This window comes from Quercus robur, chromosome 8 (genome assembly GCF_932294415.1).
Source record: "Quercus robur chromosome 8, dhQueRobu3.1, whole genome shotgun sequence".
Lineage (NCBI taxonomy): Eukaryota > Viridiplantae > Streptophyta > Magnoliopsida > Fagales > Fagaceae > Quercus > Quercus robur.
In genome coordinates, this window is record NC_065541.1 from 32777080 (window position 1) to 32791561 (window position 14482).

General features: G+C 33.3%; 1 protein-coding gene across 2 annotated transcripts; it reads left to right on the forward strand.

The window, feature by feature from the left end:
- The first annotated feature begins 7911 nt into the window (after positions 1 to 7911).
- LOC126695237 (uncharacterized) lies at positions 7912 to 13117 on the forward strand. 2 transcript variants are annotated; one of them, XM_050391908.1, is made up of 8 exons: positions 7928 to 8191; positions 8466 to 9305; positions 10506 to 10622; positions 11076 to 11254; positions 11337 to 11430; positions 11550 to 11627; positions 11780 to 11881; positions 12725 to 13117. In XM_050391908.1, the coding sequence occupies exons 2-8, from the start codon at positions 8823 to 8825 to the stop codon at positions 12857 to 12859; spliced, it is 1188 nt and encodes a 395-aa protein (XP_050247865.1). In that variant the 5' UTR covers positions 7928 to 8191; positions 8466 to 8822; the 3' UTR covers positions 12860 to 13117. The 2 variants fall into 2 exon arrangements, with proteins under 2 accessions (XP_050247866.1, XP_050247865.1); XM_050391909.1 differs by lacking the exon at positions 12725 to 13117 and having other exon boundaries at positions 7912 to 9305; positions 11713 to 11860.
- Positions 13118 to 14482: the final 1365 nt, after the last annotated feature.

Genomic DNA, 14482 nt, shown 5'->3' on the forward strand with positions numbered 1-14482 from the left:
AAAAATAAAAATAGAAACTTTTTCATGATTTGAAGAAGAAAAAAAAAATGCTATTTCAACAATTAAATTTAAAAGTATTGTTTCCAGTTTCCACACCTTCTCTTTCATACGGTGGATCTTCTTTTCTTATGTGGAAACCCAGCACATGAGAAGCATACCAAAGTAAATAATAATAAATAAATAAATAAAATTGCCTGATAAAAAAAAAAATGGGGACTCGTAGATGAGACAATCCACTTAAACTTTATTATGCATGACATAAGTAGGGGCGTAGCCAGAAATTTTTACTTGGGACCAAGATAAAACAATCATAATAATTTGCAATTCAAGAACACATTCAAAATATGACATTCATTCATACATTAATTCCAATGTATAGTCTTAAATATATATATATATATATATCTATATATATATATATATATAAAGCTTAATTGAGAAATATAATGTACTACACCTCATTTTTATGACTTTATCATATTAAGAAAATTGAATGACTAAAAAATGGTAAAAGCGAGGGGGTAAAACTGTAGTAAAGGACATGGTCTTAGGCTCTTAGCAAAAAAATAAATAAATAACTAAATAAAGGAGTTGCCTGTGACTGTGCTTTTAATGGAGAGTGGAAAAAACAAAATGAGTGAATTTTTATGGCTGAAAAGTTGGGATTTAAGGTGAGGGAAGGGGATTCTTATGGCTGATGATGTGTAGGAGGGGGGGGGAAGCTTTTTTTTTTTTTTTTTTAATCTTGTGGGGCCTGAGAACTAGTTTTACTTATAATTAGAGAGGATTTAAAAAAATTTGGTAATACTTAGCTCCACCATGGACTTGAGACAACCCAAGCACTAAATGAGACATACCAATACTAAAATTCATAATTTCAAACTCACAAGGCAATGAGCTGCAAGGATTTCTTACTATTAGGACACCTCATTGGGCGGTGAAAGTAAAATTTTCAAGTGGTGAAATTACTATGTAAGAGCATTAGCATTGGGAAATTTCAATTTTACTCTATTTTACCATTCCAAAAAGTCACTTTATCATTATACTATACCATTTTACAATACCTCCAGCATCCCAAAACTCTATTTTTATTAAAATATTATTTTTTAATCTTTCTTTATTATTTCTTTCCAACCGTTTTTCAGTCACATTTTCCTGGCTTTCCAACAGTATATTTTTTTTCTCTCTTTCTCCCTCAACCTCTAGCACCGATTCAACACATAGAGCCCCCTCCCCCCCCCCCCCCACCAATACACACAAACCCATGATACACCGATCAACCTATTCAAATTCATCACCACACACACAGAGCCACACACACACAAACACAAACCATCAACAGAGCCACACACACACAAACCATCAAACCAGTTGGAGCCAACAACGGCCACCAATCAGCAAACCCAAGCCACCAATCAGCAAACCCAAGCCACCGATCAGAAACCCACGCCACCGATCAAAAAAATCATCACCTCTGCAAACATCAACAACAATTCTTTGATCAAAACCCAAATACAAACACAAGCTGAATCCCTCTTTTTCTTGCAAAGAGAGAAAAGAAACACAAACACAAAAACTCTAATACATTGATCAAAACCCACCTTATAGTCAGCACCAACACCGATAGAGCTTCGTTTTTGCAAAATCTTAACCCAAACCCAAAAACCCATGATAATGGGTGAGGGTGAATGGGTGAGGGCGAAGCTTCAGCGATGGAGATGGGTGAGGGTGAATCGGGTGAGATGGGTGAGGGTGAATGGGTGAGGGTGAATCGGATGAGATGGGTGAAGGTGAATGGGTGAGGGTGAATCGGATGAGATGGGTGAAGGTGAATGGGTGAGAAATTTCGGAGATGGCGATGAAGCTTCAGAGATGAGAGAGCAGATGGAGAAACAGAGAAGGAAGAGAGAGAAGAGACCGCGCAGAATATGTTGATGAGAGAGAAGTTTCGGGGGAAAATATCATAAAATATTATTATTTTTTTTTACAATACATGCTACAGTGCAATTCTAAAGTGCAATTCTATGTTTAGAATTGCACTGTAACTGTATTGCAAAAAAATTTGCAATACTACTGTTTACAATTCTCTGATGCAAGAGTTTTTGGGACTGCAAATGCCAAATAACCCTTAGATTTGATATTAGCATTCCCTAATGATAATGCTCTAAAAGTGTGTTAAGTTCCAGGCCAACCAATTGTGAACTGTGTGTGTTACTTCAACTTTATTGGTACGCACAACTACAATTATATTCTTTTTAAAAAGAAAAAGTAATATTTATTAGAATACACGAACACGAAAATAAAATAATATATAGAATTTTTTAAACAAATTTATAATATATTATATTACTAGAGTATTGTTACAAAAAGACTTCATCTTTGTAGTAGTAGCGAGGGATTATATAGTATTACTACAAATACAATACTTGACACTGAAGTGAAGTGGGATTTTGCTTAAAAGCCACACGTACAGTTGTGCTCGAGGTATGGTCTTGTCTTTGTACTGAAGCATACAAGATGGTGAGAGAGCACGTGAACTGTAATGGTATTATTAAGTATTAACTATTAAAAAGAGACGTGGATGATTGATGAGCCTCGACTAAGGACCCACCCCGTTTGGGTATGACTATGAGGCTTCTTGTTTGTTCTTTCCTCAACCCTTGCTCCTAAAGTCATCTCTCTGTCTTATAAATTATAATTATTGGCTCTACAGCAAAGTGGGAAACGAGGGCTTTGAATCTCTCTATACAAGCTAGGGAGACGTGTTTACTCTTGACGACTAGGTTTTTTTAAGTTAAAGAAAAATGATACAAAGTCTGTAAATACTAAATATATATACCTACCCAAATGGACTAGTTATTCCTGAATGGGTTTTTGGTTTTAAATGATGATCATGAAGGTGAAGATGGTTCCAGGCCATCAGACTCTCTCCTAATTGACTTTTGCTATCTATTTATGATAAATTAATGTATTAGTTAAAATAAAAATAAATAAATAAACAAATAAAAAGCTAGAAAATATCTATTAGGATTGTAGGAGAAAATAGACATTTTCCTTAATTTACAAACTATGCAGCAAAATGTCAGTGTTTTGAAACTATTAAGCAAAATATTCCTATTTTTAAAACTCAATTTTAACAAAATTGAGTTACATGTGGAACTCGACATTAGCAATATTGAGTTCTATACATATTTTGTCACTTAAATTTTTTTGAAAATTTAAGTGGAACTCGATATTGCTAATGTCGAGTTTTACATAGAACTCGATTTTGAGAATATCGAGTTTTACACATAACTCGATTTTGTTAAAATTAAGTTTTAAAAAATGGACATTTTGCTAAATAATTATAAAACATGAGCATTTTGCTACATAGTTTATAAATTAAGGACAAATACCCATTTTCCCCATAGGATTGTAGCAGGGTGGTCTTACACTCTTACTCTTATATATACATATGTCAATTAAGGTATCAATTTAAAAAGTCTTCAGCTTATTTAAAGAACTAAACTCTAGAAGCTTTTAAGTTTTTGTTTCCTAGTAAAATAAAAAAGGGTCAACAACACCAAAAAATTTTGAAATTTTTTTCCAAGATAAGATACACTTATTATTATGCGTTGGTTGTATAACCAATCCATTAACCACTCCACTTTGAAAAGAATTGTCCATTATATATAGGGTAAACAAGGTGCATCTAGTATGAGGTGCCTAGCTATATCCCTATATCATAGCCAATATATGATTTATTTATAGGACATGCAAGTCATATATAGTTTCTTCTCCGTTGATTTATTTTTATGGATCATGCTAACAAATGCCCTTAAGGTATTAGTTAACAATCAATTTTAGAAAAGTTTTAACATCATTTTTATGAGAAATGAAAAAAGCTGTCAAAACATTAATTGCTTTATTTTTTTTCCCCATAAAAACTTTTTTTAAATAAATTATTAACCAATGCCCTAAGGGCATTCGTTAGCATTTCCCAATTTTTATTTAGGTAAAATTACAAATTATATCTTTTTTTTTTTTTTTGATTTGTTTATAGAAGGGTTATATTATAAACAAATACATTAGATGGTGTAATTTGTAAGTGAACTTTTTATTAATTAATGATATTAGGGAAAGAGAGAAAAAAAAAGATGGTGTTATTTACATATACAAAATAGGTGAATCCCACTTAAATTGGATTGATTGAAGTGAACCACATCCTAATTATGCAAAACAAAAAAAGAGGCAATAATAATAGAGAGCTTGTATATTACCGTTGTTTAAACAACAGTTTTTAGTATTTAAACAACTTTACACGTATTTTTATACATTTTTTCATTTATACATATTTCCAAAAAAAACAACATTACCAAAAAGGCTCTTAGTTTTAGATTAAGTATCTGTTTGGATCCACGTTTTGGGTTCACGTTTGCGTTTTTTTTTTTTTTTTTTTTTTTTAGCGCGTATGAATAGTAACATCACATGGATTCACTGTACAGGAGACAAAGTGTATTGTTCACGCACTGTTCACAGGTCCCACGGTACCATTCACACATTTAAAAATTATTTTGTTACAATATTTTTAATTTTCAGTAAAATAAGTTGTATCCAAACAGACCCTGAAAAGCAAGTGGAGTGTTGATGGGCTCAATTGAAAGGGCAGGAATGGAATGAAGTCCGTGTTAGTGTTAGTGTTTGAACAGAGTCCAGACTCAGAAATATAGGAGCGGTCGCATCGCATGTGATTATCTTCATCCCACCAGGTGGACCACACTATTCGCCAGCTCACCACAACTTCAGATAATCATTCTCATTCTGTCACTCTGATGAGTGTGGGGCGGCCAAAGAGAGCGTCCACATGCTACCTAAACTTACCAAAACATCCTACCCACATTCTCTGATTGTCAACCAAAACGTGTCACACTCACTTTTAATCTCAATTTTGCCCTTCTTCCTTTTTGTTTCACCAAATTCTCCTAAATATGTATATATATACATAATGTGAAGAATGTATTTCTAGTGTTGCAATTAGTGTTTCTAACTGGAGGTACATTGATCTTGAAGTTATTTTTCATTAGAAATAATCTCTTCTTTCCTAACATTTTCTATCCATAATTAACATATTATGAAATACTATAAGTTTAACAAATTAGGACATTCTATTACAAATTAATTAATAATTGATTTGCCAAGTTAAACAAATTGTGAACTTAGTTGGACTGTTTTATTTATGAGTAATTTTTTGTCATTTTAGACAAAAATATAAAAAATGACAACGTTAAAAGCATGCGCATTTTTTTTTTCAGATACATCGATAATTAAACATGAGAGATTTAAATCCTAAATGTCTTATTAGCCTGTCCATATAAACCGTGACTCGAAGTAACCTCATTGATTGACACATACCAAAACATTATCTACCCCACAACATTTGATTTTCTTCAACGCAGTTACCAGCCATGTCCAACCCCTTTTTCTTCATCTTTTTTCAAGTTCTCTCTTCTCTCCTCCTCACTCTCTCTATCTCACTCCCATATTAAACTAAAATAACTTGATTAAAAATCTCACCTGGCAACAATAATTCAATTTGAGATTTGATTGTTCTTGGTCTTCGTTAAAGGTTACCATCCAAGTTATATATCGGCATGTTTTCTTTCCTTTTTCTTCTTCTTTTTAAATGAAAAATTGAAGGATTTTCGTGGTAATAGTGTTTAATTCTCTAAAAAAAAAAAAAAAAAAAAAAAAACATGGGAAATCTGAGCAATCAAGGGATTTGTGGAGGTTTTTTATGTTATTTTCTTTAAGCAATTCTAATTGTCAATCTGATTGAGATCCAACCATTCACCAGAAAGGAAAACGTGGACGGCTTCAATCATTTCAGCGATCAATCACAGGTCTCAAGATCTGCTAGCTAACATGGTCGGGTCGAGTACGGGTTTACCCCAAAACTAAGTTTGACTGATTCGTGGACACCCTTAATGTCTCAATTTAAAAGACTAAAAAATACCAATCTGTTAAACTATAAGACTCTAGAAAAAAAAACATTTGCATTATTAGAATATGGTTGATATCAACAAAAAGTCAAATACTAAAGTTATCCTATGAAGTTATTAATCTAGATATTTGATATACAATTTGTAACAAATAAATAAAAGTATCATCACACACCATGTTGAAAATGTTGAATTAACACAAAATATATATTCAAATTTTTGAGTAAAAAGACAAATATACAGCACACCTATGGACAGCATGATCGACAAGAAGGACCTGCGGCCCAAGCTTGTAAAAGAAAGACAAAAATTTTTACTGCATTGCAGCAATAATATTAAAAGATAACACCAAAGGAATAAGCCAATAAAGACATACCACAACGTTAACATAATAATGTAAAATTCTTTTAACTCTTTCAATGGATTATTAAAAACATACATATAAAATAAAGCTCTTCCTTTTTTCTTTTCTTATTTTGCAAAAATATTAAACTGTTTCCATGGATCCATTGTATGAAAAAGGCCTCCAGGATCAAAGTTCTCAAGGTACGGCAGGATCAAATAGACCGATCATGTTACTATGTTAATAGATTAATAATATTATCTATATATATATATATATATAAATGTTACTATGTTAATAAAGCGGCTAAGTAGTTGAAAAAAAGGTTATACAAGAAGATCAAGGCATACAAAGTGCCGACCTAGTGCTATTGAAAAACTTTGATGATGATGCCACAAAAAAAGCAACAACAGCTTCAGCATTGAAGTATCAGATTATATTCATTGCTCAACCGACCCCAAGGTAGATGGATAAGACTTAATTGAGGGTAGATAATTTGATTAATCTCCCAAATTCCCAATAATTATACTTTTACAAACTTCCTCTCTATTATTGAATTTTAAGTAAAATAAAGATGTGATAGTTTCGAATAATAAAGGTTGGGATGTAGTTTGCATACAAACCCTGTGAAAAATCTATATAACCTTCCAAAATAACTTATCATAGAAACTCAAAGAATCTGCGCAAAAGAGATGAGGAAAAAAAAACCAATCTCATTCCCCCATTACAAACCCATCAAAAGTTATTCAAATGATTTCAAAACTAGAAGGGATATCCGTTTAGACACATTTGGAAATTTTTGTTTTTTTAGAAACAAGACATATTTGGATGTTTCATAAAGCTGAATTAGCCCATTATTAATATTTCTTAAAATTAGATATGTAGAAAGGAATTAATCCATCATATATTTTCCCATAATAACCACATTTCCATTTATGGTGAGCCAAGAATTTTATATGCTTGTAGCTCAATTAGTTAATACTTTCTAATCTTTTCAAAATGAGTTATTCAAAATTCAAATTATCCTCTCTCTTAATTATAAAATTATATAATAATAAAAAATCCATTTATGGTGAACAATTTGTGTATGACCAATTTATTTACTTAGAGATTAAACAAATAAAAGGAAGGATTTTAATAAATTAATTGACAGTAAATAAGCTGACCAAACACAAATTTAACCATTGTTTCAAGAAATTTGAAACAAAAACGCTAGAGGGAAAACAAACAACACTTTACACCACCCTAAAATTTTGTTATCAAGCCGAAAAGAGAGTTCCAAAAAGAAAAGGGTCACCTATTAAAAAAATAAATCAAAAATTGAAAGTCAACCATAAAGGGCAAATATGGACATCCACAAAAATAACCAAAGCCCATGTAAAAGGGTAGTATAGTGATTTTAAAAGTGCAAGATTTTTTTACCATCAATCATGCAATGATGGAAGATTAAAAACCTACCCAAAGTCCCAAACCAATCTTATCATCTCTCTCCAAATCATTTCTACCAAAAAAAAAAAAAAAAAATCTCTTTCCAAAACATCATCACCATCATCTTAAATCCACTTTAGTCCACTATAACGTTCCAAAATATTACTTAGGCAAAAAAAATTTTAAAAAAATAATAATAATAGAAACACAAATTTTACAAGCAGCCACATAAGGTAAATTGCTTTAACAATTCTGCACCATTTATTTCTTTTACCACAACCACCCAAGAAAAACCCACATCAGACAAGACAACCTATTTTCCCGTTAATTCTATCTACCCATAGTTTTAGGATTTCTAGATTCTTGCAACCCTCTTTCTTTTTATTTCTAATCTGCCCAAAAATAATTTAATTTTGTGTTCCTCAAACAAAACCCATTTCAGGTATCCACTTTTCCCTCTCTCAGTTTTTGTAGGATCTGTTACTGGGTTTTGGTTCTGTTTTTCTGTTTTCTGTTTTGTCCCTCACTTTCCCTTTTATTGGTCTCTGCTGCTGTTGTTGAATACCTACCATCTGCTATTCTAAAGCACACACTTGAAAAAGATAAAGAATACTATATATATATATATATATATATATTTTTTTTTTTTTTTTTTCTTTGGTTGTTTGATTCAATATAGTGGAAATATTCAAGCTTTTTTATTTTTATTTTTGCAGTGGCACAAAAGGGCCTTTCGTGGCTTTGACAAATGTGAGGCATTGGTGACAATTCTTGTGCCTGACTCTTTATTCTACATTAAAATCTGAAACACCCATTTTGAAGAAAATCCGAAACACCCATTTGAAGAAAATCCAAAAAAATTCCATCTTTCTCCCTAATCAAATTTCAACCTCTCGGCAGGCTCCAAAATAGACCGTTTCATTGTTTCAATCTTGTGGGGTTCTCTCATTTGACAAGGTCCTCTTGTTTCTTTAATCAAAGACACCATCTTTTTTTTTTCTTTCTTCTCTTTTAATCTCTGTATCTATATCTCTTATAGTTTCTGTCTTGATCTACCCCTACAACCCCAAGAAATGTATGGAACACAAAGTAAGAGAGACCTTGCCTTAGAATTTCAATCCCAAATACCAATCTTGAGGCCTAGCATCCATGCTAGGAGGGCAAACCTAACTGTGAAGTTTCAAGACCTTTATGGTTTCACAGTGGAAGGGAATGTGGATGATGTGAATGTGTTGAATGAGGTGAGGGAGAAGGTGAGGCAGCAGGGCAGGGTTTGGTGGGCATTGGAGGCCAGCAAAGGAGCTAATTGGTATTTGCAGCCTTCTATCTCTGAAGGCCAATCCCTTAAGGCCTCCCTTAAGTTATCAGCTATGGCAAATGCCATTACTTTGAAAAGGCTCATTAGGAAGGGAATTCCACCAGTTCTACGCCCCAAGATCTGGTTTTCTTTATCTGGGGCTGCCAAGAAGAAGTCCACTGCGCCAGACAGCTATTACAATGACCTCACCAAGGCGGTCGAGGGGAAGGTCACTCCTGCCACTAGGCAGATTGATCATGTGAGTACATTGCAATCATGGTTGTAGAAATCGTAGAATTGGTTTTTTTTTTGATTGATGGTTGTAGCATTTGTGGGATTGGTTCATGGACTTTCTGATTAGATTAATGGTATATCATCTTCTGGGGTTAGGTGTCTTTTGATAGATAAGTACTTTTGCAACATCTATTTTTGTACTGTTGACTTATATCCTAAATGCTCATTTAGATTTGAAGCTGATTTGGAGATCTTAGAGAATAACTGGGGAAATCTTATTTTGCAGCACTTTGTTGAAACAAATGATCCATTGTTTTATGCTTTAATGTTAGGAATTGCGTCTCTTATGATGTAATATTGTTTTATCATTTCATCATGTATGAATTCTCAGAGCCACCCCATAACGATGCTATAATAGCTGCATTCTAGTATTCTTAGATAGTTTTATAGCACCTTCGATGTCATTATTCAAGCCAAGATTGTCACAAATATTGTTCTGGAACTAAAAAGGATGACAACAATGCCCATTTATTTTCCCTGTCCAAATATGCAGCTTAAAGTTTGGTATTTGGTGGTAAGAGGTTTGCCAGATTTATGCAGTTTTTATTTTTTATTTTTAAAAGTAATCAAGATTAAGTAGCCTTATCTCTAGAAAACACATCAATTTTTCCTAAGATGAAGCTTTTGGATGAGGATTTTTGAAAACCAGTTTCTAAATAGATGCGACATTTTTTAAAATCATTTTTATTGTTATTCTTGGGGTGATAACCTTGCTGCTGTTACATTCCATGGACCATAAATGTATTGTAGTTTCTTTCTTGACGATTTAGAAGCTGATGTTTGTAAATGCTATGCATTTGTATGACCATTGGTCAATTAAGGTAATTAGTTTTGAGCTTTGACCTGGCATTCTTGTTTATTTATTGCCACAAATCTCAACTCATTGAATTTTGGAGATAGGGAGTAAGATCAAGACTTTAATCTTTTAATGCAGTGTCTTGATCTTAATTTGATGTTGATCATTTAATAATGCTGTGATGTTTGAGTAGCATGACTGAGGGAGTGAGATTGTGGAGTAAATTTCTATACATCTAGCGTTTTAGCCCCCACTTTAATTTTTTGAAGGTTGTATTATATATTTTCAAGGTTGACATATTTCAGTTTCTTTCAGAACAAATATAAGGCCTACTTTTCAAGAGACATTAACAAAATTATATACATGCAGGACCTACCGCGAACCTTCCCTGGTCACTCATGGCTAGACACTCCAGAGGGTCATGCTACTCTCCGACGTGTTCTTGTTGGTTATTCTTTCCGTGATTCTGATGTTGGCTACTGTCAGGTGAGTCTGCTTTCTCCTAGACCTGTGCAGAAATATCTTTATGCCAGAATTGAATTTATTTAAGTTTAATGTAGTTTTGGGAGAGGTAATTGGTAGGCAGCCTTAACCCCAAAATTTTGTATTGTTTTTCTTTTTCTTTTGGAGAAGATGATTCTCAGACTCAAATGCGTAACCTGACACTTTTGTTACTCAAGAATAACAATCACAAAATAACTCAGGGAACTGGCTGTACTTTGATCTAATTTCTTTGGGTAGAATTCATTATTTATTGTATATCTTATTCTAGATAATGGATCTGGAGCACCAAAACTGGCTTCTTTTAAGTTTCTACTAGTAATTATTGAACTTCGTTGCAAGACAAATTTAAGCTGTTCTGGATAATTGCTGAAATTCAATAGCTAATTTGGAATACTACTACTTTTTATCTAATATCTTGAGTTATTCCTGGTGCAGGGCTTAAATTATGTCGCAGCATTATTGTTGCTTGTGATGAAAACAGAGGAAGATGCATTTTGGATGCTAGCTGTCCTCTTGGAAAATGTATTAGTTAGTGACTGCTACACAACTAACTTATCGGGATGCCATGTTGAACAAAGAGTGTTCAAAGATCTTCTTGCTAAAAATTGCCCAAGGTACTTTGCTTTCTGATGATTTTGCAGATGCGTCCTTTCTTTTTGGTCAGTACTTTTTAAAATTGGAAAAAGAAAAATGCAGGATAGCCACTCATTTGGAAGCTTTGGAATTTGATGTCTCCCTTGTTGCCACTGAGTGGTTCCTATGCCTCTTTTCTAAGAGCTTGCCTTCAGAGGTTAGAACAATGTTATCTCTCTCTCTCTCTCTCCCTAATATATGCTATAGTTCAAAAGCAGTTGAATAATTTAAGATTGTTTTATAACTGACAATTGTTCCCTTTGGCTCTTTTTCCAGACAACTCTGCGGGTGTGGGATGTTCTTTTCTATGAGGGGGCAAAGGTTCTGTTTCATGTGGCTTTAGCATTCTTTAAGGTGAAAACATTTTATCCTTTAGGCTCTTTGCATTTTATGTGTTGCCTACTTGATATTTATCAGATACTTGATTGTTGATTGTTAGAGCTATAATTCAAACATCAGACATTACTATGGGAGTAGGTTGTTGAAGTTGTGATTTGCAAATGCAGATGAAAGAAGAGGAGTTGATTCACTCCCATCATGTTGGTGATGTAATTAACATTTTGCAGAAAACCACTCATCACCTCTTTGATCCTGATGAATTACTAACGGTGAAACAATTCTCTCTCCCTCAGTCATAATATTTTTCTAAGTTCCTGCTGCTTATTTTTCCCATTCATAGGTTTCAATCAATAATCTGGAATAACTTAAATAGCCTCTTTTTTTTGGTTTTTTTTTTGGGGGGGAGGGGGGGGGGGGGGGGGGTTGGTTTGGGAACGAATTACCCTTTATTTGGAGTAGTGCAAATAGAATAAAAGGAAAAAAAAAATGCTCTTTTCATCCCCAAGATATGGTTTTATATTTCATCCTTAAAATTCAAAAGTTATATTGTTGTCCCCAATAATTAAAATATTCCTCATTTCGTCCTTCAGTCCATTTTTATTGAGTCTTTTGTCGGCATGTCTAACGAAATGCATATTTTAGGGATGAAAGTATAGTTTTTTTTTTTTTTTTTTTTTTTTCTCCTCTCTTTGTCCTTGAAATATCATCCAGGTTCTATTTTTGTCCTCTCTGTCAAACATCAACAAAAAAACTTAATAAATGGACGAAAGGTTCAAATGTAGAACATATTAAATTTTCAGGGATGGGAATAGAACTTTTAAAATTTTAAGTAAGAAAATAGAATCAAGGCTACATTTTATGGACACAAATAATATTTTAACCTAGAATGAACATTGATAATGAAAGATTTGATTCGGCTTTGAAATATTTTTTCATTTGGTGTGCACACACATTAGCTTTGCACGTGGACTTCAACTTTTTCCCATTATCTTGGCTAAGTTGATATATGGAATCAATCTCCTACTTCCCTGAGTATATCAGCTTATTACATTGAAGATTTTCTCAATCACCAAGTTAATGTTAATAAAGCTTTTAATAACTTGACCTTGCAGGTGGCATTTGATAAGATTGGTTCTATGACAACCAACACTATATCTAAGCAACGGAAAAAGCAAGAACCAGCAGTCATGGCAGAGCTTGATCAAAGACTAAGACGGCTAAATTCCCTTAAATTGGATGATAAATAACTTTTGTTGTTGTTGTTCTATGTGTAATATGTCAAGTCATCCTAGTGGGGGCCGGGGGCTCTGTTGCCCCCCTCGAGAAGAATATCAATTCATGCCTTTCTTTCCCAAGCGAAGAGAGTGCCTGTTGTTTTTTGAATGTTGTAGTTAACAAATGTAAATTTTGAATTGTTACATTATATACGATTAAGTATATCAAAATTCAGTCCTTGTAATTGTTAAATGAAAATTTAATTTAATTTCCTCTGAAAAGTTGTTTGATGACTCCTTCACCCTCCTGAGCCAATTCCATTGCACCATTTCCATCCTGTGGCATAGTTCTTGAATTTGTTATCTCAATTCCTTTCAATGCTTGATCAACTCTAATGTGTAATGTAATGTAACTTGAACTTCCTGTTGTTTTGGCAGGCTTCTGATTTTCCTATTATAGGAATGGTCTGATGTTTGGATTTAAGATTTCCCCCCTTCTGTCAACCAAAACAAGAACCGGAACTCAATTATAATAAACTTTAATACCTCTCAATGTTCATGTATGTGTTTAGCTGCTGGTCAGTGCAAATCTTTTTACATGGATCATCTTTATGAACATTGATAGAACTAATTAGTAATTAGCCAGTAAATTGGGAGTACCTGAGAATTACTTGAATGAATTGAGTTGTGACGTTCTAGATTTGATCCTGAGACTTGGATTGAGTGTGATACTATGCAACATTGCTTCATTTGTAATAGGGGATTATAAGTTTGATTTTGGTGGGATAATCCATTACTGAACAGATTAAATCAAGAACATTGTTTACTAATTAATTACCCAAATGGAAAAACCAATAAACTGCACAAAGCCAATGAACTAACCACAGTTGCTGCGACAGGCAATAGCCAAGCAATTGGGAAACCCATAAGGCCATAACCAACATTGAACAAATCAACCTTGGAAAAAGGGGTCTATTAAAATTTGGAGAAAGTTATTTTCACTCTCAGATTTATCCACTTCCATCCAAGATCAGCATGTCTCCATTTCCCTTCCCCTTTGGTCTGTTTCTGAATGTTAATATAATTCAAAAATATAAAAATAAGAAAACAAAATGATGTAGAGGGATAAGAATTAAATTAGCTAAGCTGACGTAAGTGTTAGCCACATCTACATCTATGTCTACACTTCAAAAGGGATTACTCATCAATTTGCAATTGGAACTTCTCACAATCACTTATAAACTTAAGATCTACCTAGTAAACACTTTATGTGGGATATAGCACATGTCCACGCTGCATAATCTCAAACAATCTAATTTGGGGTATCACAAAGCATTATGTCACGGCCTAACCTGTCATTGGCATTATATTGTATTGTCCGCTTTGGTCACATAAACCGGTTTTAAAACACATCATACCAATTAAGGTTAACACAAACTCAAACATCAATGGACCCCCCCCCAAAACTAAGATCTATGCTGAAAATGGAGTGGAAAAGGACTGTAGTCATGGAAAATAGAGCCCCAAAAATGGTCACTGCGGCTGATGCATATATATATATATATATATATATATATATGGGTCATGCTAACGAGTGCCCTTAGAGCATTAATTAACAATCTATTTTAGAAAAGTTTTGACACCACTTTTATGGGA

Excerpts from the sequence above, each read along its gene's own strand:
- LOC126695237 (XM_050391908.1), top strand. The coding sequence starts at position 8,823 with ATGTATGGAACACAAAGTAAGAGAGACCTTGCCTTAGAATTTCAATCC. Across the intron at positions 11,255-11,336 it reads CTTGCTAAAAATTGCCCAAG|GATAGCCACTCATTTGGAAG; the intron begins GTACTTTGCTTT and ends AGAAAAATGCAG. Across the intron at positions 11,882-12,724 it reads ATCCTGATGAATTACTAACG|GTGGCATTTGATAAGATTGG; the intron begins GTGAAACAATTC and ends TTGACCTTGCAG.